The following is a 25159-nucleotide window of genomic DNA, read 5'->3' as shown; positions in this document are numbered from 1 at the left end:
AAACACAGCGCTACAATCTGCATTCTGATTGGCCGAAAACGGTGACTTTTTCACTCCGCCTCCTGATTGGTCGAAGGCTCGCGGACCTCAGTCCGTTTTCCGCCTGGCTGGGCGGGGCTCCCCGGCCATGTTTCGGGGTTCCGCGCATGCGCAGTCGGGCGGGTCGTTTGGCGGGAGCGATGGCGGCCGCGGCCGGCGGTGACTCGGACGGCGATAGCGAGGAGCTGGTGCTCACCCCAGCGCAGCTGATCCACAGCCTAGAGCAGGTGCCGTGGGCTAGAGCGACGGCCTTGGGCAGGGAGAAGCGGGGGTTGCTGAGCGTTGGGCGCACTGGAGCAGACGCTGAGGTGCGGGGCCGTGGCCGTGCTTTTTCCCTCTCGCTGGTGGCGGTGTGTATCTGAGGTCTTCCTCGATTTCACTGACGGCGTGCCTTCTTTCAGGCCTGGCTGAATGAGAAATTTGCTCCAGAACTGCTAGAGAGTAAACCTGAAGTCATCGAGTGTGTAGTGGAGCAGCTGGACCACATGGTAGGTTCTCCTGGCTCGGGGGTTGCTACAGGCCCTGGTTGTCTCCTCCGGCAGATACGTGCCTGAGCCTCTTTGAGAGTGCCGGGCTTGTCTGCTTCCCTGTCTCTGAGACAGCTTCTCCGAGCTTCTTCGAGCTTGCGTTGGAGAGGGGCTGAAGTACAAAGAAGCAGAGTGCTTTGGGTCGTCAAAAGCAGCCACAGTCTGTTTTTGTGGGTTCTGTATACAAAAGTTATGTTCTTCATTGTTTCTTGTTGTTTGACGTTTCAACCATTTATTTTCTCACTGCTTTTTCTTTCAGGAAGCAAACCTGAAACGGGGAAAGAGAGGAGACCTGAGGGTCAGTGTTCACCACATGGAGATCGAAAGGATCCGCTATGTGCTCAGCAGCTACTTGCGGTGTCGGTTGGTGAAGGTAATGCTTGCTGTGCAAAAAGGGTAATTTCAGGAGGGATTTTTTACCTACACAGGGCTTCCTGCCTCAGCACAGCATTTAATTAAAGCATGTTCTCTCTCTGTTCTCTGAAATGTAACTCAAAGAAATTAGTTTCTTGGACACACTTTTGTATTTTAATGCAGGAAGATCGCAGCAGTGTTAATCAAAACATTGAGAGCGCTGAATGCTGTCCCATTCTGCCTGAGTCCTGCTGTGTGCATGCATGGTTTTATAGCTTGGTGATCCCATGTGATGTCACAGTTAGTTCAGGAGCAGGGATTTGGACAGGCCTGTGGCTGCTCCAACAGCTTGTGGGGAACCGAGTGGAGAGAGGGGGTTTAAGCACTGAATTCTTGGGAGAGATCTGTATTACTCTTTTTGGATTGTGTTCCAATATTAGATAGAGAAGTTTTTTCCCCACATCCTGGAGAAGGAGAAGTCTCGAGCTGAAGGGGAGCCCTCCATTTTATCACCAGAGGAGTTTGCTTTTGCTAAAGAGTGAGTAGGTTTTCAGTGTATCTTCCTCCTCTTTTATTGATTAAATAAATTCACCTGTGTGTTTTTCTGAAGTTCTTGAGACCATGAGCCTTGGACTTATTTGAAGTAAGAATCAGTGTGTCTTACCAGGAGGTTTCCTTATGGGCAAGAAAGGAACTAAAAATAACTGGTGACTTTGAGTCAGTTACCAGGGTAGGCCAAGGACTTGTCTATGGTTGTGCCTGTGGGATGAGGAGCTGTTGCTTACTCTTGTTTTGAATCAATACTCTCCCTGCAGATTTGTATTTGATTAACCAAGTTGATACTTCAATGATTTGTTTCAGGTATATGGCAAACACAGAGTCTTACCTGAAAAATGTGGCCCTAAAACACATGCCACCTAACCTGCAGAAAGTGTCTCTCCTAAAGTCAGGTGAGTCATTCAGACTCCAGAGTAATCTAAAAATTGTAGAAGCAAGGGGAAGTATAGGGAAAGGAAGCCCCAAATGTAAGCCACAGGGAGCCCCAAATGAAAGGGCTGGTCTTCCACTTACTGCTCAGTTGGAGCAAAGGCGATGTGATGACAATGTTGTAACACGGTCCCATGCTGCTGCCAGGGGATCATGCTGGCCTCTAGTGTCAAGTCTTGTCTTACACTGGGGCTGAGCACACACATCCGGTTAGAAGTCTCTGGTGTTCCCTTTGCTGGCTATAAGCTTGCTACCCATCAGACCCCCTCAGTGTTCTGCAGAGGAGCATAAATGAGGGCTGAGTTTGTGCTCTCAATCTGTTGTCTGCAGTTCCAAAGCCCAACCTGGACTCCTTTGTGTTTCTGAGGGTGCTGGAGCGGCAGGAGAACATCCTGGTGGAGCCAGAGACAGATGAGCAGAGGTAGGTGGGCATTTCTGCATGTGGTGCAGGTACCAATCAGTGTCACAGGTGGCCGTGGGCTGCAGCTCACATCCCACCTGTCTCTGCAGGGAATATGCCATCAACCTGGAGGAGGGATCACAGCACCTGATGCGCTACAGAACCGTCGCCCCTCTTGTGGCCTCAGGAGCCGTGCAGCTCATCTGAGGGGAGAGGTAAGTGTGTGGTGGGAGGAGCAGCTACTGCATCATCTCTCCTGCCCACCCCACCATAGTGGGGCTGGCAGGAGCTCCCTGTGGGGCTGCCTGGGCCAGGTCTCCTCTGGGGCTGGGTGCCCTCCCGGGGCCAGGTCCCCACTGACATGGCAGGCAGAGCACAGTGGCACTGGGGCTGAGTACCACGGTGTTGTACTGCAGAGGTGTTCATTACCCCCACAGTTCATCAAGCTCAATGATTGCTTGTGACGTGCCCAGCATACAAAAATACAGTCCTTACTGTGGCATTCCTGGGTGAGGGCAGGCTGTGTCACAGGGTAGTGTCTGGAAAGCTTCAAAGTGTAGCTGCTGGGATGCCTTGTGTAAGAGCTGTGGCAGACAGCATCACTAAAATGGAACAGCTGTGGTCATGGACTCAGGAAAAAGTAATTTCTGCTGTGTGTCATCTGGATATCCTCCCTACTGAGGGTGAGGGGTTCTGGTACAGCTTCAGGTTGCATTTGTGAGACTAGACACTGTCAGATCCCCTTCTGCAGAAGCCACTTGCTAGTGGGACATGCAGTCCATTTTTGCTAGTAACACAAAGCAAAAGCTCCTCTGGTCCTGCTGCCCCACGCAGGGGGCATGGCCTGGAGAAGCCCAGGGTGTTCTGTGGTGCTTCAGCTCAGAACGTGTCAAGTGTGTGAGCAGACAGGGGCTTGTGTTCATCAGGGCAGTCTCTCTTCCCTGCATGGTCTGCATGAGGTGTTTGGGGAGCATCTTCCTCTATAGCACTGGGGGTGACACAGGACATCTTGTAGTGTGAGTGGCTTTGCATGTGTGGTTTATAGCCTTCCTAATTAATCCATTTAGGTAAAGAAGATTCTTTCAAGTATAGACATTAAGAGGGGGCTGGGTTTAATCCTTAGGAATCAGTAGCATGTTCCTCTGGACAGCCCCCAGGAAGGGTTTGTGAATTGTGCCCTACCCGTATTTACAGCCAGACAGCTTCACAGAGGTGACTGAAGCTTCCAGACAAAATCCTTGTTAATCTGCTGCTGTGGAAGCGTGCTCCACAGGATCTGCCTGAGGAGTGTGTAGGTGGCACGTCTGCAGGCTTTCTCCTTGGCCTTATTCAGTTTGACTGAATGCTTGTCCAGGCAGCTTGTGCTTGCCACACAGCTGCATGTCACATGGCTGCAGCAGTGTGAGCATGAGGGGCATCTGTCCTCTTCTAGTGGCTGAACTTTAATTACTCTGATGGTTTCCAGAGTGCCTTTGGTGCAGCTCATCTCTGGAGCTCGGCAGCTGGCACATGGCCATGTCTTCACAGGCTAGGCAGGAGAGTGGAGATGGCTAGTAGGCTGAGATCAGGTAGGCTCCAAGTTGTGGCACACCTGAAAATGCTACCTGCTTTTGTGTCCTTCCATGACTGAATACTGGGACATCTGTGGAACTGCTAACACTGCACCCTGTTCTGTCTGTGCTGGGGGAAGAGGTGTCCACAACTTTATTGAGAAAATAATGGTTTTGGCTTGTACTTTTAGACAGGGAAGACACAGCAGTGGATCCACCTTCATCTGTGCTGCTGGGAGAGAATGGGTAGCTTTTCCAGTGTCCATGGGTTTTGCTGTTAAACTTGGGGTCAAATAAATTCCTTGTTCTCTGCTCCTCTCTGGGTGGAAATAGCTTGGGTTTATTTAGTGATTAGCTCTGAACGCAAAGTAGATGGATGGTGGAAGAGGTCACGGAGAGGGCACTGAGATGAGCTGCAATTTCCCTGCCTGAGCTGGAACTGCTCTTGTGGGGGCCAGAGCAAGGTGGGACAGTTGGTTTCATTGCTAAGACTCATGTTTGTATCGGCTACTCCCAGTCGCTGAATTGGGGGGGTTTGCACTGTCAGTCTGAAACAATGTGTTTAAAGGATGTTTTTGGATCCTGTTTTTGCCAGCTGGGCACTGGGTTCAAGCTCAGTTTGGCCATCCTGTGGGAGATGTCTTGCACTGTGCTGCAGACATTCAGACATGGTGGGGATGGAGAGGTATGTAGAAATATTGATAGGTCAGTCAGGTGTGTCATGAGCTGATGGAAATCTGTGCTATCAGCAGGAACAATCAAGGCTGCTTAACATAAATGGCTAGACAGCTCTGGGGAGATTAGCAAGGAATACAAGGCAGGGGTGATCTGATTGAGGTGACAGTCTTTACTGTCAAGGAGTCACATGTGAGCTGAACAGTGAGGATGATTTCAAATATAGATGTTAGGGACCCCACATCCCTGTGGTGCTTGGCTGTGAGCAAATTTCCTTCTCAGTGCACACATCTAGGACAGGAAGCTTCTGAGCTGGTAGAGGATGAGCCGAGGGTCTGTGGTTTTCTCTGCTTAGACACCCTGGAAATAGCTGTCTTTGGAGAAGCATCCGAAAAGAGATGTATTAAACCAGTTCAAACTTCCCCCATTAAAGGCTAGGTAAGAGGAGCGTGCTCTTCTTTCTCCCAGAGCTACCCGGTGTTGATAGTTGCACAAATGCTGGTCCTCCAAAAGCACTCGTGTTTTTCTGGCACGCATTTCTGTGCTGTTCCCGTTAGCCCCTGCCTGGCACGGTCGCGCCCCGCGCTCTGCCCGGGTCCCGGGGCGGGCGGGGCGTGCCGGAGTAGTCGGGCTCCATTGGCCGCCCGCGGGCGCGCCGCCGGCGCTGATTGGCTGGCGCGCGGTGTCCCGGCCGCGGGCGCTCCTCCGGCCCCATTGCCGCGGAGCCGCCGCGGCGGGAGCGGAGCGGAGCGGGCGGGACGCCATGAGCTGCGGCGAGTGAGCGGGGCCGGGCGCGGGTGGGGCGGGGGGACCGCCGGGGCCGACGGCTGGGGCCGCGCCGCCTGACACCCTCTTCGCCTCTAGGCTTTTCCAGGTGTGCAGCGGGCGGGCTGCCGCCCCCCCAGCCGTGCCCGTGGACCTGGCCGTGCGGCTCTGCCTGAGCCATTCGCCCCCCATCCGCAAGCTGCTGAACTCCTACGAGGAGCTGCGGGGCAACCGAGGCTGCAAACCCCTCCGATCCTGCCTCAACCAGAAGCTGAGCGCAGAACCTGAGCCAGAGCGGCGAGACAGTACCAAGAGCTCCAAGAGCCAGAAGAAGAAGCAGGTCGTGTTTGCTGATATGAAGGGGCTCTCACTGACGGCTGTCCGCTTCTTCTCGAAGATCGAGGAGGACCTCTGTGATTTGCAGCATGCCCTGTCAGACCTTGCCTGCTTCCGACCTAGGCTGTGGGACTTACGCCCGGAAGCGTGCAGGTATGTGCTGGACTTCCCACAGCCATCTGCAAACTATGTGGCTTTCCGCAACAGCCTGCACAGCAACTTGGTCTGCCTGGAGAGCTGTCTGATCCAGGACCGTGCTCTGTCAGGGACAGTGAAGGTTAGAAACATTGAGTATGAGAAGAAAGTGATGGTCCGCATCACCTTTGATGGCTGGAAGAGCTTCCAGGATATCTCTTGCCAGTACATGCACAGCACATACGGCTCAACTGACACAGACATCTTCTCTTTTGAGCTTACCCTGCCCAAGCCATCCATCTGCCACAGGGGCACAGAGTTCTGCATCTACTTCCAGTGTGGACAAAAGACCCACTGGGACAACAACCATGGGAAGAACTACAAGATCTGCCATGTGGGCATGATCCGCCCTGCCTCCTGTGCTGTGAAGAGTGCCAGCAGGGCCTGGGAGCATCTTGGCACCTCTAGGGCTGCTGCTCTAGTCCTTTCGCGCCTGCAGACCTGGCGGCATTCAGAGACCCAAGCTCCTTATTGGTAGGAAGGCAGTGTGGGGAGAGATGTCCCCTCCCTCTCCTGACTGGTACAAGGGTTTGTGGGGAGGGGTCAGCTGCAGAAGATGCTGCTCACGGTTTTGGTAGCTCTATGAGCAGTTGCCAGTCTCTGCAGAAACTTCTTCACTTCCTGCTGCTGCTACAGAGGCTGGAAGCTGCTGCCTGAAGTAACTCCTGCTTGTAGGTTCTCAGGGCAACACGAGACAAGGGAGGGGCTGTGGGCTGGGGCCCGCGGCCGCGTGTGAGCCACCGCGGGGGCCGGTGCTGCCCAAGTGCCTTGTGTGGAGGGGGCGTGATCCTGCCGCTGCCGGCGCCTCCCGCTGCAGGCGCTCTCCAAACCGCGGTCCCGAGAAGGGCTCGCCGCGGGTTACTGGGCCAGGAGCAGCGACGTGCCTGTGGTCGTTGGTACTGTAGCGGGGAAGTGAATAAAGTGACAGCGCTTCGCGACTCCTGCCTCCTTGTCCGCCTCCGCCGGGGTTGGGCCGCACGGGCGGGGCGGGCGGGCGCCCTCAGCCGGCGGCGGGAAGCCGGCGGTCGTGCGGGCGCGGCCCCGTGGGCGGCGTGCTGACGTCACACACGCGGCACGGGGGCGCGCACGGCACGTGGCGGGGCGGAGCGGGGCCCGGCGGCGGCGGCGGCAGCAGGTGAGTGACGGCCCGGAGCGGCCTCCGCGCCCCTTCCCGCCTGCACAGCCCCGGTACCGCCGCCCCGCGCGGCGAGGCCGGGGCGCCTGGACCGGGCCCGGCCCGTCGGCACACCCTTATCCCGGGGACCGCGGCCTCCCTATGGCGGCGCGGCCGCGCCGCAATGACCCCCTTGTCGCCCCCGCGCGCCCCCGCCCCGCGCACACCGAAGACGAAGGTCGTCGGGAGGGCCGGGCCCCGGCCCTGCTGTGATCCGCCGTGCTCCCGGGGAACAGAGCTGAGAGCGACCCCCGGTCTCGCCGCAGCCGGCCCGGCCTTGGGCGGGCCGTTATGCCGGCCTGCCGCCCGGGCGGACGGTGGTCGATCGCTGCAGCCCCGAACAGCGCTGTGGGCTGTGGTCTCCGCGCCTGCCGGACCCGCCCGGCTGGGCCCCGGCCCCGGGGCGGTGCCGGACGGGCGGCTGCCAGCGCCGACCCGCCGGGAGCCCGGGGCAGGAGCGCGGCACACGTGGGCTCTGGTGTGACCGGTGACACGGTGCAGGAGTCACAGCTGAGCCCCTCTCTACCGCGGCTGCCGGCCCAGGGGGCCGGTCTGACCAGTTTACCAGCACGGGTCCTGGTCCTGATGGGTGACAGGGTGGCATAATGGGCAGCTGCACGTGTGGCTGACCAGCTGCCTCTCCCTGGACACGGTCTGTGCATATGCCTTTGAAGCACTAACACTTCTTAAGATTATTGGTACAGCAGCTGGAACACGGAGTACAGGGGAGCAAGAGGATCTTTACAGACTCTCCTTTGCCCTGTGTGCTTGTCAGGTACCTGTTAAATCCAGCCTCAGGTTGAGACTCTGTAGCCTGGTGAAGGTGGTGTCCAGAGGGGAGTCTCCCCTGAGCAGACTCATTTTTTATCACAAGCTACAGATGGCCCTGTGGGTGTGTGACCTTTGACTGGTCCCTGTGCCCAGGCAAATTCCTCTTTGACTAATCATCATCAGTAATTCTTCCCTTAGGCTCACTTCCTGTCCTGAACTGTTTGTAAATCTGTCCTGCCGTGTCACTGGGGATGAGATGTACAGGAGCAGAGGAAGTGATGCCTACCCAGGAATTGGGTACCTGGCTTCCTCAAGGGCTCTTGGGTGCCCCTGAAATGAGAGACGTGATAAGATCTTTGTCATGAGGAAGGGTTTTCTGTCACTCCTTTCCTGTACTTGAGACCTGATTGCAGCATCCTGTGCCATAGGTGTGGTTCTGGATGAGTCTGCTCCATCTGAGGTGTGCGTGGTATGAAAATACAGAATGAATGGCAGCAGGAGGTGATTCTTAAGTCTGTGACAGTGACAGGCAATAACTAGAACGTCAGTCTCAGTCTTGCTGTGTCTCGGAAGCTGCTCTGAATGGTGTGACCTCAGCCCAAGTCCTGCCTTCCAGGTTTCAGAGTGCACTGTCTCTGGCCTCCTGCCACGCTCTCTGCGTTGACACCTCTCCAGTCTGCTGACTTCAGTTGCTCTCCTCCACTGCTGCTGGTGGCCACATCTGCCAAGAAGCCAATTTGCTGTTTGAAAGCTTTCCAGGGACACAAGCTTCATTCGTGTCTGTAATGACCCTTCAGCGTGAGTGGCCAGGGGCCTCCAGAATTAAACTTGTTCCAGGCGTCATGCAAGGACCCGTACTGGTGCGCATGTCCTCGTGGGGAGAACAATAATAGCTCCACATACGGTAGGCTCCTTTGAGTGCCAACTCCCTCGATCTCCTCCAATGCAGGCTCAGGGATGGACTCCACCTTGTCCCTGTGAAGAGACTCTGCATGCTCTCAGCAGCCAGGAGGGGATTCTGCTGCCAGATTCTCCACAAGCTGCCCCACGGCAGGACTTGCTTAGTGGCAGCCTGGGAGGAGATCCGTTCCTGCAGTCGTGTTGCTGCTGTGCCCACCACCTGCCTGTGGACAAACCAGCGTGTGTGCACCGTCTGCCCTGAGCTCTTTGGCCTGCACTGTCCGAACTCACCTGAGCTCCTGGCGGACTGTTGGCTTGTTTTCCCAAGTGCTCTCGCTGATCCTGTGGCATTCCTTCTTAGTCCCAGAAGGATGTGAACTTTGGAATGGGGTCTCTGAGCACGCTGCAGACTCAGTGCATGTGTGAGATTGTTGCTGAGTAACAGGAGGACTGATTCATTGCTGCGAGCAGCCCTTCTGTCTGGCTGCAGGGCACCAGCCTTGCTTGAGCCCTTCACCATGTTCATCCTGCTCCCCTTTGACAGCCTAGTGGTTAATCTTTTGGGGATTTCCATAACTGTCCTCTTCACTCTTCTTCTGGTTTTCATCATTGTACCAGCAATTTTTGGAGTCTCCTTTGGCATCCGCAAGGTTTACATGAAAACTTTATTAAAGATTTTTCAGGTAAGTCATGTTTTCAGAATGTTCTCTGAGTGTTTGCAGAGGTTTGTCCTCTATCATGGTCATGATAGGAAGAGAAGCTTTTGCTCAGGAGGGCGTTGTGGGTGACTGGAGTGGAAGGTTGGGCTGTGGATGTCATGTTGTTGCAAATTGACCTCTTTGGCTCATCTCACCCAAATGCAGTTTACAGGACCTCTGTTTGTGGGCTGCTTTTTTCCTGTAATTAATCTAGTAAGGCTTCAAGTAAAGCAAGTCTTGGCAGTTGGCAGGGTGCAGCAGGATCTGAGGGGTAGCTTGGAGGGGTTCGTGTCCCAGGCAAGGCAGAGTGCTGCTACAGCTTGATGTCAGGTGTGATGGGGAGGGACTAGGCTGCAGCCAGTTGGTTGCTCTTCTCCAGGACACATTTGTACAAAGCAAAAGCAGAGGAGATAAGGCAGATCTTTTTTTTGTGCTGCAAGCCCTGAGTGGTCTGTGGCCAGAGCAACATACTTCTGTCCTGGAGCTCCTACTGAGCTGTGTCTGGACCTGCCACCTTGGACGACACCCAGCAGCCCTCACCGACCCTCTTGGCACAGAGAGGCCAAGTGGAATTTTCCAGCTTGTTGTCATGCTGTTCCCTTGCCTGCCTTTGGTGGACTAATTTTATGGGCTGTCTCTGAGCCAGCACCTCTTGAAGCAAGTTCCAGGCCAGATTTTTTTATTTACTAAGAGTAGTAGGTAAAGCCTATACCACCCTACCCTGGTAGCCCAGGTAAAAAGCAAAGTGTTTGCTAGAGAGGTTTTAAGCTCTTAAATATGGAGTTCATGCTGCTAAAGGATGTATGGTATAGCTACTGCTGTTTGAACAGAGCTGACTTTCCCCAGAGTATCCCTCTACTGGCTGGGTTGGGAAGACAGCTGTGGAGCTCACAGTGTTCAGCTCTTTAAACTCTTGAGTCCTCCCAAAAGCCTGAGGTATAAGTGGGAAGACCCTGGGCTTTGTGAGGGGCTTTATTAACATAGAAATCCGAAGACTTGACTACAAATTTACTGACTGAATTGGGCAGAAAAAAAGGTTTTAAATGGAACTTTTCTCAATGTTTTCTTTTTTTTCCCACTTCCTTCAATTCAGGATCATTTACTCTCAACACCTATATTGGCATTTGAAACTATTTTTTCTGAAAAGACTGAGAAGTCTATTTCAGCTTTTATTAAAGAATCTTAGTGGTGGGATAGAGGAGCACTCATGCACAGCTGGTCACTGATTTGGTGGAAAATTCACTCATTAAGTTTGATCATTCAGAACTGTATGTTGGAGGGCTATTACTTACTCAAAATATTTTCCCAGCGCTCAAGGGTAATGTTGGGAACCCAAAGGGCAGCCTGTGTGAGTATGGCAGTGTGGAAGCTTTTGGGACACAGCCCAAGCTGCGAGGCCTGGCTGGCAGCGGCACACCTGTGTTGGTGGGAGGGGGGGAACCTTCCTGCTGCCTCTCAGGTGGGAGGTAGGTCAGGATGGAGATGCGCTGGGCTTGCCAGCAGTGCCTTCTCCATAGGCTGTTTAGTTCCTGCAAGGTCAGAGTTCCTCTCCTGACTCTGAGATAGCAGTATCTAGGCAATCTTCTGCAATCCTGGAGTGCTAGCTCCTGGCAGAGCTGCAAGGTGAGTGGGACACTTCATATGCAATTAGCATTCCTTCATTGCTGCCTCCTGATCTGCTGCTGCTATGGGCTGAGACTGGGATGTCAGAGTTCCCAGCAACTTCCCCTCTTCACAGATAAGCATGTTGTGCTTAAGTCCTGCTCCTTCAGAAGTTTGTCCTTCCAGACCTATATGAATTACAGGCTGTGAAGGTTATTTGGAGGGCAGGCAGGAAAACTGCACAGAAATACAGCGTGCAGTTTGTGCTGGTGTCCTTGAAAATTAGCTGAGAGAACAAGTAGTCCTCGCACAGGATTTGGCAAACAGCTGTCTGAGGGTGCTTGCTGCTGCTGTTTTGGGCACATTGCTGAGCTGAGAAGCTGCAGTAGCCATTAGCTGAATCAGAGGGGAAAGGATCCCATCCCATTATCAGCCTCCTGTTTTCAGCAGCAACCTGAAAACACAGTTTCCACTTTGAATTTGCAAGAAACAAGGGTTGAAAAATAGCACTGGTCCTGACCAGCTTCCTACACTGTAGTGCAGACACCCCAGCAGGATGCACAGCTCAGCCAGAAACTGTACAGTGGCAACCACGTGCAAGGTGCAGCAGAGCTTAGAGGTCACAGAAACTGCAGAAAAACTTGCTGTGCAATCTCACTGCTGAGCACTCTTCTTCCCTCTGGCACTCCCTGTTTCTCAGGCCAGTCTCTGCCTCCACCTCAGTTCAGTTGGGTTCATCACTCACTCTTTCAGTTCTGTATGGAAACCTTCTGCTTTAGCCCCATCTTCTCCCCTGAACTATGGTCCTTTCTGAAAGTCAGCTCTAAAATGGGCAGTAGTGTGGCGCTATAGGCCTTGCAAATCTTGGTTGTCCTGTCTGTCTTGCAGTGGGCAACACTGAGAATAGAGCGTGGTGCCAAGGAGAAGAACCATCTGTTGTACAAGCCCTACGTCAATGGTGAGATCCTGTCCTGCATGGGCACACGGAATTCAAAATTCTTTTGGGGAGGTGGGGTAAATGTGGTGTCTCTGAGCAGCTGAGGTCTGCTGGGAAGTCTGTTCATGTAGAAGGGAGTTCTAGAGAGCTCTGTTTCATGAAGAGGGGCAGGGAAGCACCCAGGAGTGCTTCATTTCTAGATAATGGGGGGGACTGGTTTATGCCTGTCTGGACTGGAGAAAGGAAGGGGACCGTGAGGAAGGCGGGTGAGGAAGGGCCTCAGCTTTTGTCTCTCTTTGAGCAGGCAAGTCACACTTTGCCCAGAGCTGCCTATGGTGTGTTGCAGGTATCATTGCAAAGGAGCCAACATCACTGGAGGAGGAGATCAAGGAGATCCGCCGGAGTGGCAGTGGCAAAGCCCTAGACACCCCTGAGTTTGAGCTCTCAGATATCTTCTATTTCTGCCGCAAAGGCATCGAGACCATCATGGATGATGAAGTGACCAAGAGGTTCTCAGCTGAAGAGCTGGAGTCCTGGAATTTGCTCAGCAGGACCAACTACAACTTCCAGTATATCAGCCTGCGCCTCACTGTGCTCTGGGGACTTGGTGTGCTCATCCGCTACTGCTTCCTTCTGCCCCTCAGGTGAATGCTGGTACAGGGACCTACCTGCCAAGGAGGTGCTGCTGGCCTGGTTTTGCTAGCATGTAGTTTCCCTCTTTCTGCAGGATAGCCCTGGCATTTACTGGCATCAGCTTGTTGGTGACTGGTACCACAGTGGTGGGATATTTGCCAAATGGAAGGTGAGTTCATCTTTGAGGGAGGAGCAGATGGGGAGTGCTCCATGTAGTATGAGATCTGATACTCAGGAAATTTCCCTGCAAAGCTTTCTGTTCTACCACCTGCAGACACAGCAGGTGGTCCTGGCAGCTGTGGTCTCTCAGGAATGGACACCCTGTAATTTTCAACAAAGGGCCTAGATGTAAGCACTGAGCTGGTGACAGAGCACTCAGCCCTGACCTCTAAAGGAGTAATAACAGAAAAGAGAAAAGGCCAAAATTTTATTCTCATGAGTTAAGAATCATAAGATCATAAGCTGATAGCAAAGCTCAGGACATGCTGTGTTTCTGTAGCAGAGATGTGAAGGCTTGACTGGATTTCACAGCCTGGGACAGCTGGGCTGAGTGGCACTGTTACAGGGGATATTGTAGGACTGGGGAGTGACGGTCTCTGTCCTGGGCTGCAGGTGTAAAGATTTCCTGAGCAAACACGTCCACCTAATGTGTTACCGGATCTGCGTGCGTGCCCTCACAGCCATCATCACCTACCATGACCGGTAAGGCCTGTCTGCTCCAGTCTGTCCCTGCCCAGGAGGTGCTCAACACTGGGCATAATGCAGGTCTCATGCTTCCTTTGCCTCTCAAAACCTCTGCCTTTGTTTTGCGTGTAGAGAAAACAGACCTCGGAATGGAGGCATCTGTGTGGCCAATCACACCTCCCCCATTGATGTGATCGTCCTGGCCAGTGATGGCTACTATGCGATGGTAAGGTACTGCCTCTGTCTGCCCAGGCCTGGCCACCTGCAGGGAGGGAGCAGCAAGCTTGTTATGGCAGGAAGTAGGCAGCAAGAGTCCTTTGAGCACGTAGAACTACTTTTCCCTGCATGACATGGCAGGGCACTGTCAGATTCTGTCGTGCGTGGCATTTGTGCAAACTCGGGCTGGAACTCAAAGTACCAGCTTTGAGTGGGCACAGCTTTGCAAGAAGAGCTCTAGGCTTTGCTGTTGCTGGAAAAGCAAAGCACTTCCCCAGCTAGACCTCCTGCCATGGGGAAGGCACTTGGGGTTTGCTGTATGTGTCCTTCAAGTCAGCACCTGGGACTTTTCCTCTTAGTCTTTCTAGGGTAGGGGGAGGAAGATGAACCTCAGTTTGGCTGTGAAACTGGGAACTTGACTTTCATGTCCAGGTCTTGTAACTTGTGTCTTCTTGCCCTGTTCAGGTGGGTCAGATCCATGGAGGGCTCATGGGTGTGATACAGAGAGCCATGGTGAAAGCTTGTCCCCATGTCTGGTTTGAACGTTCTGAGGTCAAAGATCGTCATCTTGTCGCCAGAAGGTGTGACAGTCGCTGGCTGCAGGGGTGGGTCTGAAGGTTGGGGGAGGTAGGGACCTGTTCACCTCCCTTGGATGAGGACACTGCATGGCCTCATAAGTGCTGGGAGATTGTGCCCCTGTTGTTGGCAGCCTGATACTCCCTGGTGACTGCAGGCTAAGGACTGTATGCTGTGTGGATTGCTACTGAGAGTCCGTCCCTTCTAATTTTTGACATTCTTCTGTTTAGGCTCACAGAACATGTCCAGGACAAAAGCAAACTGCCCATTCTTATTTTTCCAGAAGGTGAGTGCAACAAGGCCAGAGAAGTACCAGGTGGAGAAGGTGCCTTGAGATAGCACCACATCTCTGTTCCTTTCCTTCTTACACAGCCAAGGGCTTGAGACCCTCCACTGAGACAAAAGGGACAAAAGCTCTGTAGAGCTGAGTAAGCCCAGAATGCAGGAGTCACACATGATGTCCCAGTGACCCATTCTGTGCACACAGAGAACAGGGCTTGGACTGTTAGGGGAGAGAGTTAGGGGAGAGTTGCTGGGTTCCTGTGGCCCTGCCCTTAAGCCTGTAGCTTAGACTTCTGAACTGACTTCCAGAGGAAAGTCAAGATTGTGCTTGCCTCTTACAGGAACATGCATCAACAACACATCTGTGATGATGTTCAAAAAGGGGAGCTTTGAAATTGGAGCCACAGTTTACCCTGTAGCCATCAAGGTATGACAAGGCAACGTTCTTAGGGCACAAGTCTGTCTGTCCCTCTGTATCTCTGTCTTGGCAGCCCAGTCCAGTCTGGTCTGAGAGCACAGGAAAGCTGAGGTCGCTCCATGTAGTGCACTGGGAGAGCTGACCTGTAGCTTAGTTTGGGGTGGAAGTTGGAGCCACTGCCTGACTTCCATGAACTCTTCTGCTTTTGTAGTATGACCCACAGTTTGGAGACGCTTTTTGGAACAGCAGCAAATATGGCATGGTGACCTACCTCCTCAGAATGATGACCAGCTGGGCCATTGTCTGCAGTGTCTGGTACTTGCCCCCAATGACCAGGCAGGTGAGGTGAACCCCGCCTATCTGATCACTTTCCTGGTTGGCCCTTTGCTCCTGCTGAACAGTCTTATTTTGCCACAGCCTGAAGAGGATGCAGTGCAGTTTGCCAATCGAGTGAAGTCAGCCATTGCCAGGCAGGGGGGCCTTGTGGATCTGCTCTGGTGAGTCCAAGCAGGCTTTTCTCTTTGGGGTGCCAGAGTTCCTTTTTCTGGGTCCTGGCATCTGCTCATGGGCTGTAGAGCTCCATTTGTTTCTTGCTTAGGGTAGAGCAGGCCTCTGGAGGAATGTTCTTCTATAAGAACCAAAGTCTTTCCTTCGTCTGTATGTTGGGTATCAGGCCTTCATTCTGTGATTGTAGGTTTCATTGGGATGCCCTGGGTTAGACTCTACTCAGCAAGGTGTGTTCAGCTCGGGAACTTGCTTTCCCAGGCACTGAGGTCTCAGAGCAGTCAGTCTCCTGTAGTGGTACTAGAGTAGCTCATGTTTCTGGCAGAGTTGCTATTTTGAGCACAGTGGGGGCCATGGGGGCAGCTCCTGGCAGAGGCAGGTAAGAAAGTGGTGCCCTTTGGGGACAGGTGGTCTGCGGTGTGCCCTTGCAGCATGTGCTAGAGGGGCAGCTGTCAGCACTCACTGGAATTCTGACTTGCCCTGAACAGTCCCAGACGAAGATGGTGCCTGCCTGCAGCCTCTCTGATACTACTCTTTCCCCAGGGATGGAGGACTGAAAAGGGAGAAGGTGAAAGATGCGTTCAAGGAGGAGCAACAGAAACTCTACAGCAAAATGATTGTAGGCAGCCATGAAGATCGGAGCCGCTCCTGAGTTTGCTGCCTCCAGCACCAACAGGGGCTGGCCAAAGCCAAAGCCCACTGCCTCCAGCACCAACCAGGACTTGTCTGGAGCAACTCTGAATCTTTGGACTTGGGCTACTCCAGAGCTGCTAGGACTCGCTCTTTCATCCTCTGGCTGTTTTTTCCCAGAGGCACTATTGCTGCCTGGAGTCTTTAGGCCTTTGGCAGCTTTGGCAAAGATGCCTTCTTGTTACTGTTACAGTGAAGCTCCTTGCAGGGGCAGTATTAAATGAAACTCTTATGGTGTCATGCGCTTCCAACTGGTGTGTCCAGCCCCAGGGAAGGACAGGTGTGATGTGCATATGTGTCAGTCACAAAAGCAGCACAAAAGACGGTGAGCTGTGCTGAAACTGCCTGCTTTGACAACCAAGGTTGTCACTTCCAGATCCACTTCTAGAACAAATCTTTCTTTTTTGCCATCTTCCTGTCAGCTTGACCCAGACTATTGCTTCTACAGTGCATAGCCTCTTTGCTGCTGCTGATGCAGTAAGGATCATAGTCCCTGGAAACCTCTTGTCCCCTGGGGCTGCAGGGTGCCAGGTGTCACTGGGGTGGCAGGTGGGGCTCCTGAGGAATCTGTGCGTGCTATAGTGGGAGCCTAGGGTTTGTAGGAGAGCCCAAGACTTCATGGCTAGGGCAGCAAATCCCTTTTCAAATGTCTCCTGAGGGAAACAGTGGCATTTGAACTTGTCATGCACACACATGGATAGTATCAACTTGTTGCAAGAAAACAAATCTAGTGCTGGAGGTGGTGCCCCTTTCTGCTCTGCAAGTAAATTACTCAGTAAAACAAGTTGCATTGGAGCATTTGTCCCATGACCTTTCCCATTTTCCTTACATGCCTACAAACTTGAGCCCTTACACTGGGTTCTCTGCTCTTACAAGCAAGAGCTGTTTCACTGCTGCCTGCTGAAGCCTGCTTGCATTTTCTAACACTCTGGAGAAGGCAGTTACCTAAATGCCTCCTTTGTACCTCAAGTATTGGTTGGGGAGGGCATCTGCTATGCCAGGTGAGGACAGCTGTGCTGTGTAAGTGCCCTTAAATCTGAATTTTCCTGCACTTTTTATTTCCCTGATGGAACTTTGCTGCTCTGGCTGCAAGCTCAGGGGCCGTTTGGATGAAGACCCCTACACTGTACTGTGGTCTGGCAAGCCCTGGAGGGAGCCACAGTGAGCCATGGGCTGCTGAGGCGGTGCCATGCTCGGTACTGTGGATGGTCCTTCCCCCTGTGCAGAGCTGCAGCTGGGGACACAACTGGTAGAGACATGGACATCACTGACTGCCAGTCCCTGGGGCTCCAGGCTCTCCTTCACTTCTGGTTCAGCAGCCACTCCTGCACCATCAGGGGCTGTGCCCCCAGAGCTCTCCTCTCTGGGGCTGGGACATACATTTCCTTCAGACACTGCTGAAGGCCACAGGCCTCTCCCACCCCCCTGCCATGTCCTCAGGCGCTTGGACCCAGCTGCAGGTGCCCACAAGTCTCCTGCCTGCAGCTGGCTCCCCTGTCCCTGATGCCACGGTGATGTGCTGAACCCTCATCAGCTCTGCGGGACATCCAGCTGCCCTGCTGTGCTTGGGGACCATCCCCAGCAGCGTTCAGGACACTCCACAGCAGGCAAGGAGCTGGCTGGACAGGTTAGGAGGCACGCATCCATCTTTCCTTGGCTCTCCCACTCCATGCCCCCAGTCAATATGTCTCTCTCCGATGAGAAAGTTAATAAATTTAGCTCTAGATTAAAAGTATCGATCATTTCATTTGTAAGCAATAAATAACCAGGGGGGGAGCACTGGGCGGCCCACGGGGTAGGGGCTGCTGGCTCTGGCTGCAGCAGCCATGCACCCCACTGGGGCCAGGAGCCCTCATATGCATTCTGCCTGAATGCTGGCATTGATTTGCTATTAGTCTCCACGCACCACCCAGTAGCACATCATTCCCGGAGCTGCTATTAATGGCCTTTTGATAAATAATCACTTGTAAGTCAATAAATTTTTATTAAACAGTGTGGCGCTTTGATTTATGAAAATCCGACGGGGTTTGTCTGGGAGAAAAGGGATGCAGAATTGAAGCAGAGCTGCTATCCATCTGCCTGCCATGCTGGCCTGCCTGTGCTCACACCCCCGGCGCAGCTGGCTCCTGCCTCTGCCCACACAGCCTGAGCCTGCCTGGCACCAGGCACAGGGTGGGCAGAGCTACTGCTCGCTGCTGACAACTCCTGTTGAGACCCCCAGCACTGACAGGGCACCACTTCGATGCAGCAGTGGTGGGAAAGTGGGAGCTACAGTGGGCAGCATCGGCAGGAGAGGGGGTCAGTCCTGGCTGCGGGGCTGGGGCCCTGCATGGATCAGCACTGTTTGGGGCCCTGTCTCAATGTGGGGATGCATGGGGCAGCCAGGCTGCAGCAGCCATTTGTCACTATCCCTGGCTACAGCAGGCCCTTTGCCACCTGCTTTATTTGTCTCCCAGCCCTGACGTGGCATCAGACAGGTGTTAAACTACTTAATCACTTTAAAATTGTTTTAATTTTCTGTTTTGTATTGATCTCCACAGCACCAATTAATCAGCTCACTGGACCAGGCAGTTAGTACATTAAAAATTGTCAGCCAAGCTGGGCAGCTTAGAAAATGTTAAAAAAATATCCCACCAGCAGCCCCTCACTTCTCCCACCATGTGGAACCTGCTCCTGCTGAGCACTGGCTCTGTCCACAGACAGTGATGTGTCTCCTCCAGCCCTGCCACCAGCCCTGAGCACCCTGCTCCCATGGGATCTGCCATCCCACATCCTTGCAAAGGGTCCATTAACTCTGTCCTGGCCCAGCATCCGTCCCATGGAGGCAGTGGAAGGGTTGCATGGCTGAGGAGAGAGTATTACAAGGCTCATGCTCACTGCAGGGGCTGGAAAGGGACCTATGTGGGGACAGTAGTCCCCTAAGCTCTGGAAATGTGGCATAGAGTAGTCGGGTCTCTTTGCAAAGTGCCCACAGCCCAGTGAGAGACTGGAGAGGGCTTTAAGCCAAGTGTGGGCCGTGGCAAGTTGTACAGTGATGATCTGCAGCCCCACACAAGGCTAGTGCTCTTGGCCACTGAAAGGTGCCAGTGGATGAGAGCTTCAGCTGTCCCAGGTGTAGACTCAGCCACCAGCCCATTGCAGGTACTGCCTGCAAGTGTAGGGAAAGGCATCCCTCCACCAGCCCCATTCCTACCCCTTCCGTGCCTGTGCCATGCTGCTAATCAGTGCCTGACAGGCCAGCAGCACCTTATCTGCTATCGATTTCCTTCCAAGACACAGCCCACATGTTTGCTCACACCTAGCTGGCACTTAGTTGGCTCTTGGCTGAACAGCTGCCAAGCTTGCCTGGCCTTCAGCACTGTGCCTGTGCCAGCTGGAGCGTCTGTGGCATCCTAAGCAGGTAAGGACAGCTGGCCCTGCGCAGCACCCACAACTGGCATGCCACTGGTGAGCCATGAGGAGCCAGAACAGGGGGTGTGCACACCCATGTGCACACACACATCTGTGTGTGCAGCCCCCATTGCACAGGGGTGCAGCAAAGAGCAGGGGGGACCTGCTCAGGTTGGCAGGCAAACACACTGGGGCTATTGATGCCACATCAATCCTGCAGCCCTGACAGGTGAATGGGCTCTCACTCACACTGTTAAGATAAATGGTATTTATTTGCTGCTAAGAGCTTCCAATAAGAGGCCCCAATGGGTGACTTTTGAACCAGCAGCTCTTGCTGCTGGTACACGCCCAAATCAGAGAAAACTCTGGGAAAATCTCCAGGGTGCCCCTGCTTTTGTGGGAACTTCCTGCTCCACACCATGGACCCTTCCCCTGCCTGGCATGCAGACCCTGCCCCGTACATCCTAAACCCACCCCTTCTCTGGCCCAGCCTCACAAGGCCACCCTTGACCACATGCCCATGAAACAAGTGCCGGGACTTGACTGGGACCTTTATTTCATCAATGCCGATAACACGGCTGCACCTGACACTACCATGTGTGCTGCTCCCAGCCCTGCAAGCCATGCTCCCCATCCAGCTGTCAGCCACCCCATCCCAACAGCCAGGCACCTGCTGGTGATGGGAGTCACCCCCTGGCAGGATGCAGGTGACTAGGCCAGTCATCTCCTGGCCCAGAGGGGCAGGCTGTGCTCAGCCACTGTGCGTGCCCAAGCCCAGCATCGAGAAGGCCGCACGGTGCTTCCTCAGCAGCAGCCGGATCTTCTCATCATCTGAGTCTGGGTCCAGAGGCTTGTTGTACTCATCATCCTCGGTCTCAGAGGCCGCCCGCTCTCCGCCAGAGCCCCCCGCCCGGTGCGAGGATGAGGAGGGCTCCAGGGCACTCTTCTTCCTCCATTTGGTCCGTCGGTTCTGGAACCAGACCTGTTGCCCCATGGGCCCAGCTCAGTTAGCAGCCAAAACGCTGCGCACCCTGTGCCACACAGGGACCAATACTCACCTTCACCTGAGACTCAGTCATGCCAAGAGAATAGGCCAGCCGTGCTCTTTCCGGACCCGCCAGGTACTTGGTCTGCTCAAAAGTCTTCTCGAGAGCAAAGATCTGGTGTCCCGTGAAGGTCGGGCGCGTGTGCTTCTTCTTGTGGATGCTGTCAGCCAAGTGAGCAGGGGCTACAGGAGAGGAAGAGAGAAGTGGGTGAGCTCTTGGCAGCAGCTAACACTGGACAGCTCTCCCCCTGTACACACTCACCAGCCCCCGGTGACCAAAGAGTTCCTCCACACCTGCTCCCCTCCAAATTAAAACTGTATTCCTGCTTCAGGGATTCAGCCCTGTCCCAGGAGGGCTGAGCTTCCCACTGTGCAGGTCCCACAGAGCCAGAGCCGGGCTAGGCACCTCCTGATCAAGGACAGTGCTAAGTGGTTGTGGTGCAAGGGTAAGGGTCGCTATCGACAGTGCTTGACCCCAGAGCCATGCAGTGCTGGGAACTCTGTGCCCCCATGCCCCACACCTTGCAGGATGCATGACAGAAGACAGGCATAGCTGGTCATTGGCTCGCAGCTGTGCCAGGAGCAGATGGCCAAACTGCCTAACCCATCTGCTCCAAAATCATCACCTGCAAAGGGGTGAAGGGGACCAGAGCTGCAGGCTCTGAGCAGCTGCACCCAGCCTCCTGGGGCTTCCCATGTGACAGAGGATGCACCCATCCCACCTACCCTCTGGGACAGCAGCAACATACTCTGCAATTCCCCTGACTACTCTTCATCAGGAAGGCAGTGCTGCCAGCCTGGAGCTCTGGGGCTGGCTATCCTGCCTGTCTCTGCCATGAACTAAACCAGGCACTGACCCCCAGTGAGGCTGTCTGAGAGAGCGGCAGATCTTGTGAGTCAGAGGGCTCTGCCTGTCCTTGCCAGTTGTGGCTGCCTGAAGGCAAAGAATATTGTATTTGCCATTAGAGCTGCCCCTGCCCTTGAGCCAGAAGTTCTGTGACAGTTTGAGGTCCGGCAGCTCTGGCACTGGGGTCTTCCTCACTATCTTGGGTCAGCCTGCTGGCCGCCCACCTGTGCCTCGTGCAGGGCAATGGAGAAGACACCGCCTGCCCCTTGCCCTTATGCCGATGGCTCAGGACTCTGCAAGGTGCTCGTCACCTGCGGCACCCACCCACCCCCACCCAGCCGCTCCGAGCCCCCCGTACTTACGGCCGCCGCACTGCCGGCCGCCCCGCCACTCCGGGGCCGCCTCCGCCCAGCAGCTCCGGCCCCGCGGCAGGTACTCGCCACCAGCCTTGGGGAGAGCGCCCACCTGGGGCCCGTAATAGACGCCCGGGGAGCTCAGTCCGTTAAATCCGCCCGCGTGGGGGTAGCCAGGGAGGAGACTGCTGTTCGGTGTCGCCGCGGGCCGGCCGAGGATGTCGGAGATGCCGTGGGGGGTGCCAGCAGCCAGCTGGGCACCCAGCCCGGGGGGTCCCAGCTTGTAGAAGGAGCTCTGCACTGAGTACTGGCAAACAGGCGCCTTGGCCTCGGGAAAGGGGCCCAGCGAGGAGCCGTTGAGCAGAAAGGTGCCTGGCAGGTTGGCATCCATGGCTCTAGCACCGAGGCGGCCCTCAGAGCCCGGAACCCCGGAGGTGCGATGGCTGGCCCATTACCAATGGCCTGGGGGCTACAGAGCCCCAGAGCCCGCCCTGGCCCGTGGGCGCCTGGCTGGCACTGGGATCCCGGCGCGGGCCGGGGCCGCGGGCAGTCCGGGAAGCGCCCGGTGACCTCGCAGCGCCTCCGGCCCGGACCCTCAACTTGAGCTTGGGCAGCGCCAACATTTCTCTGATAAAGACGAGGGCTATTAGAATAACGCGCACCCATTGGCCGGCGGGCCGCGGGCGGCGCTCCTATTGGCCGGGCCTCGGCGGCCGCGGCAGCCATTGGCTGCGCCTCAGGGCAGCGGACGATTGGTCCGGCCCAGACAAATTGCGCTTTGAACACCGGCGGCGGCGGGAGCGGGAGGAACGGGACTGATCTCGGCTCGGCGCGGCTCGGCTCGGCTCGGCTCGGCTCGGCTCGGCTCGGCACGGCACGGCTCGGGGATGGGTCGGGATGGGATGTGATGGGAAGGGGCAGGACGGGACGGGACGGGACGGGACGGGACGGGACGGGACGGGACGGGACGGGAAGGGACGGGACGGGAAGGGACGGGACGGGACGGGGTGGGATGGGGTGGGGTGGGATGGGGTGGGATGGGGTGGAAGGGATGGGATAGGATACAGGGCCGGGGCGGTGCGGCCGCTGGACAGCGCCGGTCGCGCCGGTGCTCGGGCGGGGCCTCTCGGGCGGGGACTCGGCAGCGCCGGTGCCCCCGGGACAGCTCCCGCCGTGCTGGGGTACCAGTGGCATCGGCTGCACGGACGCTTCCCCCTCGCCCAAGCCGGGAGAGGCCGCCGCACCCTCCCGTACTTCCCGGGAGAGGCTGCGCACGTTCCTGCTCCCTTCAACTCCCCCGGGAATGGCAGAACACAGGAAGCCGCCACTCCCACGGCCGCCCCCGCCCTCCCGGCAAGAGAGGACCCGGCCCCGGGGTCTCCATCTTCCTCATCTTTGGAAAAACAGAGACGAGACACTGTGTTATTTATTTATTTATTAATTCATAGTCTGTTAGCTGGTGTACAGGGAAATGATCTATACATCAGGGCCTAAGACAGGGAGATCCAAAAGGCTTGTTTCCATAACAATTAAAAAAAGAAAATAAAAGTAATTTTTAAAACTTCTAAAAAGCTTCTAGTGTGCAGACTGCAGCATTCTCTAGGCTCAATGTTGGGTGCAGCCTCCCCCTACCAGCCCTACAAGCAATCTGAGCGCAAAGCAATGTCACTGCAGGTGCCTGGCACGGTTGCAGACAGCACATTCCCTACGGCATACACAAGGCCAAAGCACTGGACCCACACACAACTCTAGGGTGATGCTACGGAGTCAGCTGTTGCAGTGGGTCTAGGGAGGTTATTGTACGCAGCAAGGGTGACGGATGAAGAGTCTGTGCCTATATGGCTCAACTTTGGGGTGGGGAGGGGACTGCTTTGCTCTCCAAGGCTAATCTGGGTCAGTCGCTTTGCTGGAGCGAGGCTTCTTGGCTGCGGGGCAGCTAGGGGCTCTCCCAGCAGATGTGTACCCACTGAAAGGGAGGGCTGCCCTGCCAAGGCCACGTGGCCTGAAGCTGGAGGTGCACTTGTTCTGCACCTGGCCACGGAGAACAAACTGGGACTCAGCAAAGCAGGTTCATGGCCACTTCCAGGAGAAAGAGCAGGGCGTCCCCACATCACTGTGCTACAAAGGCCAGGTCCCCGTATCAGTTTGGTAAAGGACAGGGTCAGGGACCTGTGACCAAGTGCCACTACCTGTACCCTGCGCTCCTGGAGTCAGGTATTACAATAGATTCAACCTACTGCCCAGACTCTGAGCGCTCTGCCCTGTGCTGCTCTCCTGCTAGAGCAGCTGGCCTGAGGCTGCCCCAGCCCCCAGGGCAGCAGACCCCATGTCTCTGGGATTGGTCCCGAGAGGGTCAGTATACAGGGCTACAACCCCCCTTGCAGGGAGGCCAGGGTCCCTGCAAAGCCCTTGCCTGGGGTGCATATTGCACGGCTGTTGGCTATTGCTAGCTCCTGGCTCATCTCCTGAGCAGATATTGTGCTGAGTAGAGCTAGGCACAACCCCATGTGTGGCACAAGCACCCCCTGCTCTCTCACTGCACATCCTCCCTGGGCTCCAAGAACCTCAGCACAGGCCTACAGCTTCAATCCAGATGGATCCAACACAAACTGGGGCTAGACCATGGGACTGCACCTCTAGCCCCCCCTCTTCAGGCCAGGAAGGGGCCAGGCTCAGGCAGAGTGGCACAGGACAGGGATGGGCTGCTGCCCTCCCACTCCTATAGCCTTCCTGCTCCATTCACCAGAGCTGCTCACATATTCCAAAGGCTTTGCCCATCCTGCAGCCTGAAGAGGTATTTGAGAGCAGAGCTGTTAGTGCTTTGTACATACTGCTAGAGTGTCCCTAGGGGTTTGCATAGTATTTATTGGTTCATATACACAAGGCTGATTGCTGTACAGTTTACACTTTCAACATAAGCAAGGAGCTCAGTGCTCAGCCCAGAGCTCTGCCCTGGTGGGAGACTTTGCACGTGCTGGGGAGAGGAAGGGCAGCCCTGCACCAGTCCCTCTGCCCAGGGCAGCTGTGCTCCCTGCAGCCTCCCCTTGCACCCTCTGGCCACTGCTGCCCTCCCCAAAGCCCAACACTCACAGAGAGGGACGAGAAGCAAGTCCAGCAGAGGCAGCACAGGCATTTGCAGGGGGGCAAGCACCTCTTCTTCTGTGGTGAGCAGCACCATGCTGTCCCAGCTTTCCTCTTACAGCTGGAGCACAGACTTGGGGATGCATCTACACACACAATCACACAGATGTGCAATCTCCATCTCATTTCCTTCTACTCCAGCTCTTGCCTCCCAAAAGAGCTGAGAGCATACCCCTGGTGTGTGGTGCTGTCTCTGGGCTCCTGGCAGCAGCGGGGCAGGGATAGAGGCCCCTCGTCAGTTTTAAGTACTGTAGCTCATGCGTCTTGCAGTCAGTCAGTCATGCGGATAGGACGGTAAGTATGTCTCATACAGAAATCATGCCATTAGCTTATAGAAACATGTACAGCCAGCCCTGCTCCCCTCCACTCTCTGCTCTCCTCTCCTTTCTTCTCTTCTCTTCTCAGGTATGTGTCAGAACGTGTGTGAAGTTCAGTGGTTTGGTGTTGAGGTGTGATCCTAGAGAGACAGA

The 25159-nt window shown here is 55.1% G+C and overlaps 5 protein-coding genes across 32 annotated transcripts in view; 3 read left to right on the top strand and 2 right to left on the bottom strand.

Annotated features, from left to right (window-relative positions):
* Nucleotides 1–5: 5 nt before the first annotated feature.
* GINS4 (GINS complex subunit 4) lies at nucleotides 6–5515 on the top strand. 3 transcript variants are annotated; one of them, XM_086865413.1, is made up of 8 exons: nucleotides 6–266; nucleotides 441–527; nucleotides 826–939; nucleotides 1361–1458; nucleotides 1782–1870; nucleotides 2238–2328; nucleotides 2418–2522; nucleotides 5397–5515. In XM_086865413.1, exons 1-7 carry the CDS (start codon nucleotides 147–149, stop codon nucleotides 2512–2514), a joined length of 696 nt encoding a protein of 231 aa, XP_086721539.1. In that variant the 5' UTR covers nucleotides 6–146; the 3' UTR covers nucleotides 2515–2522; nucleotides 5397–5515. The 3 variants fall into 3 exon arrangements, with proteins under 3 accessions (XP_086721539.1, XP_023803462.2, XP_023803461.2); XM_023947694.2 differs by lacking the exon at nucleotides 5397–5515 and adding an exon at nucleotides 4049–4175; XM_023947693.2 differs by lacking the exon at nucleotides 5397–5515 and adding an exon at nucleotides 3773–4175.
* LOC111943924 (protein phosphatase 1 regulatory subunit 3C-B-like) lies at nucleotides 5264–6766 on the top strand. The gene is made up of 2 exons (XM_086865421.1): nucleotides 5264–5309; nucleotides 5397–6766. The coding sequence occupies exons 1-2, from the start codon at nucleotides 5296–5298 to the stop codon at nucleotides 6304–6306; spliced, it is 924 nt and encodes a 307-aa protein (XP_086721547.1). The 5' UTR covers nucleotides 5264–5295; the 3' UTR covers nucleotides 6307–6766.
* An 89-nt stretch (nucleotides 6767–6855) lies between these two features.
* GPAT4 (glycerol-3-phosphate acyltransferase 4) lies at nucleotides 6856–16153 on the top strand. 8 transcript variants are annotated; one of them, XM_086865411.1, is made up of 14 exons: nucleotides 6856–6963; nucleotides 8390–8633; nucleotides 8723–9356; nucleotides 11862–11931; nucleotides 12257–12554; nucleotides 12638–12712; nucleotides 13156–13245; nucleotides 13360–13453; nucleotides 13909–14024; nucleotides 14250–14305; nucleotides 14643–14728; nucleotides 14931–15059; nucleotides 15137–15216; nucleotides 15767–16153. In XM_086865411.1, the coding sequence occupies exons 3-14, from the start codon at nucleotides 9192–9194 to the stop codon at nucleotides 15873–15875; spliced, it is 1368 nt and encodes a 455-aa protein (XP_086721537.1). In that variant the 5' UTR covers nucleotides 6856–6963; nucleotides 8390–8633; nucleotides 8723–9191; the 3' UTR covers nucleotides 15876–16153. The 8 variants fall into 8 exon arrangements, with proteins under 8 accessions (XP_086721537.1, XP_086721532.1, XP_086721534.1 ...); XM_086865405.1 differs by having other exon boundaries at nucleotides 6891–6963; nucleotides 13909–14048; XM_086865410.1 differs by having other exon boundaries at nucleotides 6892–6963; nucleotides 8202–8633.
* A 3403-nt stretch (nucleotides 16154–19556) lies between these two features.
* Nucleotides 19557–22365, bottom strand: NKX6-3 (NK6 homeobox 3). The gene is made up of 3 exons (XM_086865415.1): nucleotides 21558–22365; nucleotides 20362–20531; nucleotides 19557–20285 (listed from the first exon to the last, which is right to left on the bottom strand). Exons 1-3 carry the CDS (start codon nucleotides 21937–21939, stop codon nucleotides 20055–20057), a joined length of 783 nt encoding a protein of 260 aa, XP_086721541.1. The 5' UTR covers nucleotides 21940–22365; the 3' UTR covers nucleotides 19557–20054.
* A 603-nt stretch (nucleotides 22366–22968) lies between these two features.
* Nucleotides 22969–25159, bottom strand: part of ANK1 (ankyrin 1) — a 55773-nt gene continuing 53582 nt past the window's right edge. For all 19 annotated transcript variants that reach the window (XR_015279745.1, XR_015279748.1, XR_015279746.1 and 16 more), the window contains one exon: nucleotides 22969–25146. Coding sequence is in view for 6 of the 19 variants with exons in the window: in XM_086865392.1 (XP_086721518.1) it covers nucleotides 25120–25146 (27 nt within the window). In the remaining 13 variants the exon portion in view is untranslated. The remainder of the gene's footprint in view (nucleotides 25147–25159) is intronic.

Source organism: Cyanistes caeruleus, chromosome 29, assembly GCF_971803275.1.
Source record: "Cyanistes caeruleus chromosome 29, bCyaCae1.hap1.1, whole genome shotgun sequence".
In the NCBI taxonomy this organism is placed as follows: Eukaryota; Metazoa; Chordata; class Aves; order Passeriformes; family Paridae; genus Cyanistes; species Cyanistes caeruleus.
The sequence above is the reverse complement of the archived record's forward strand: the minus strand, read 5'-3'. Positions and strand labels throughout refer to the sequence as shown.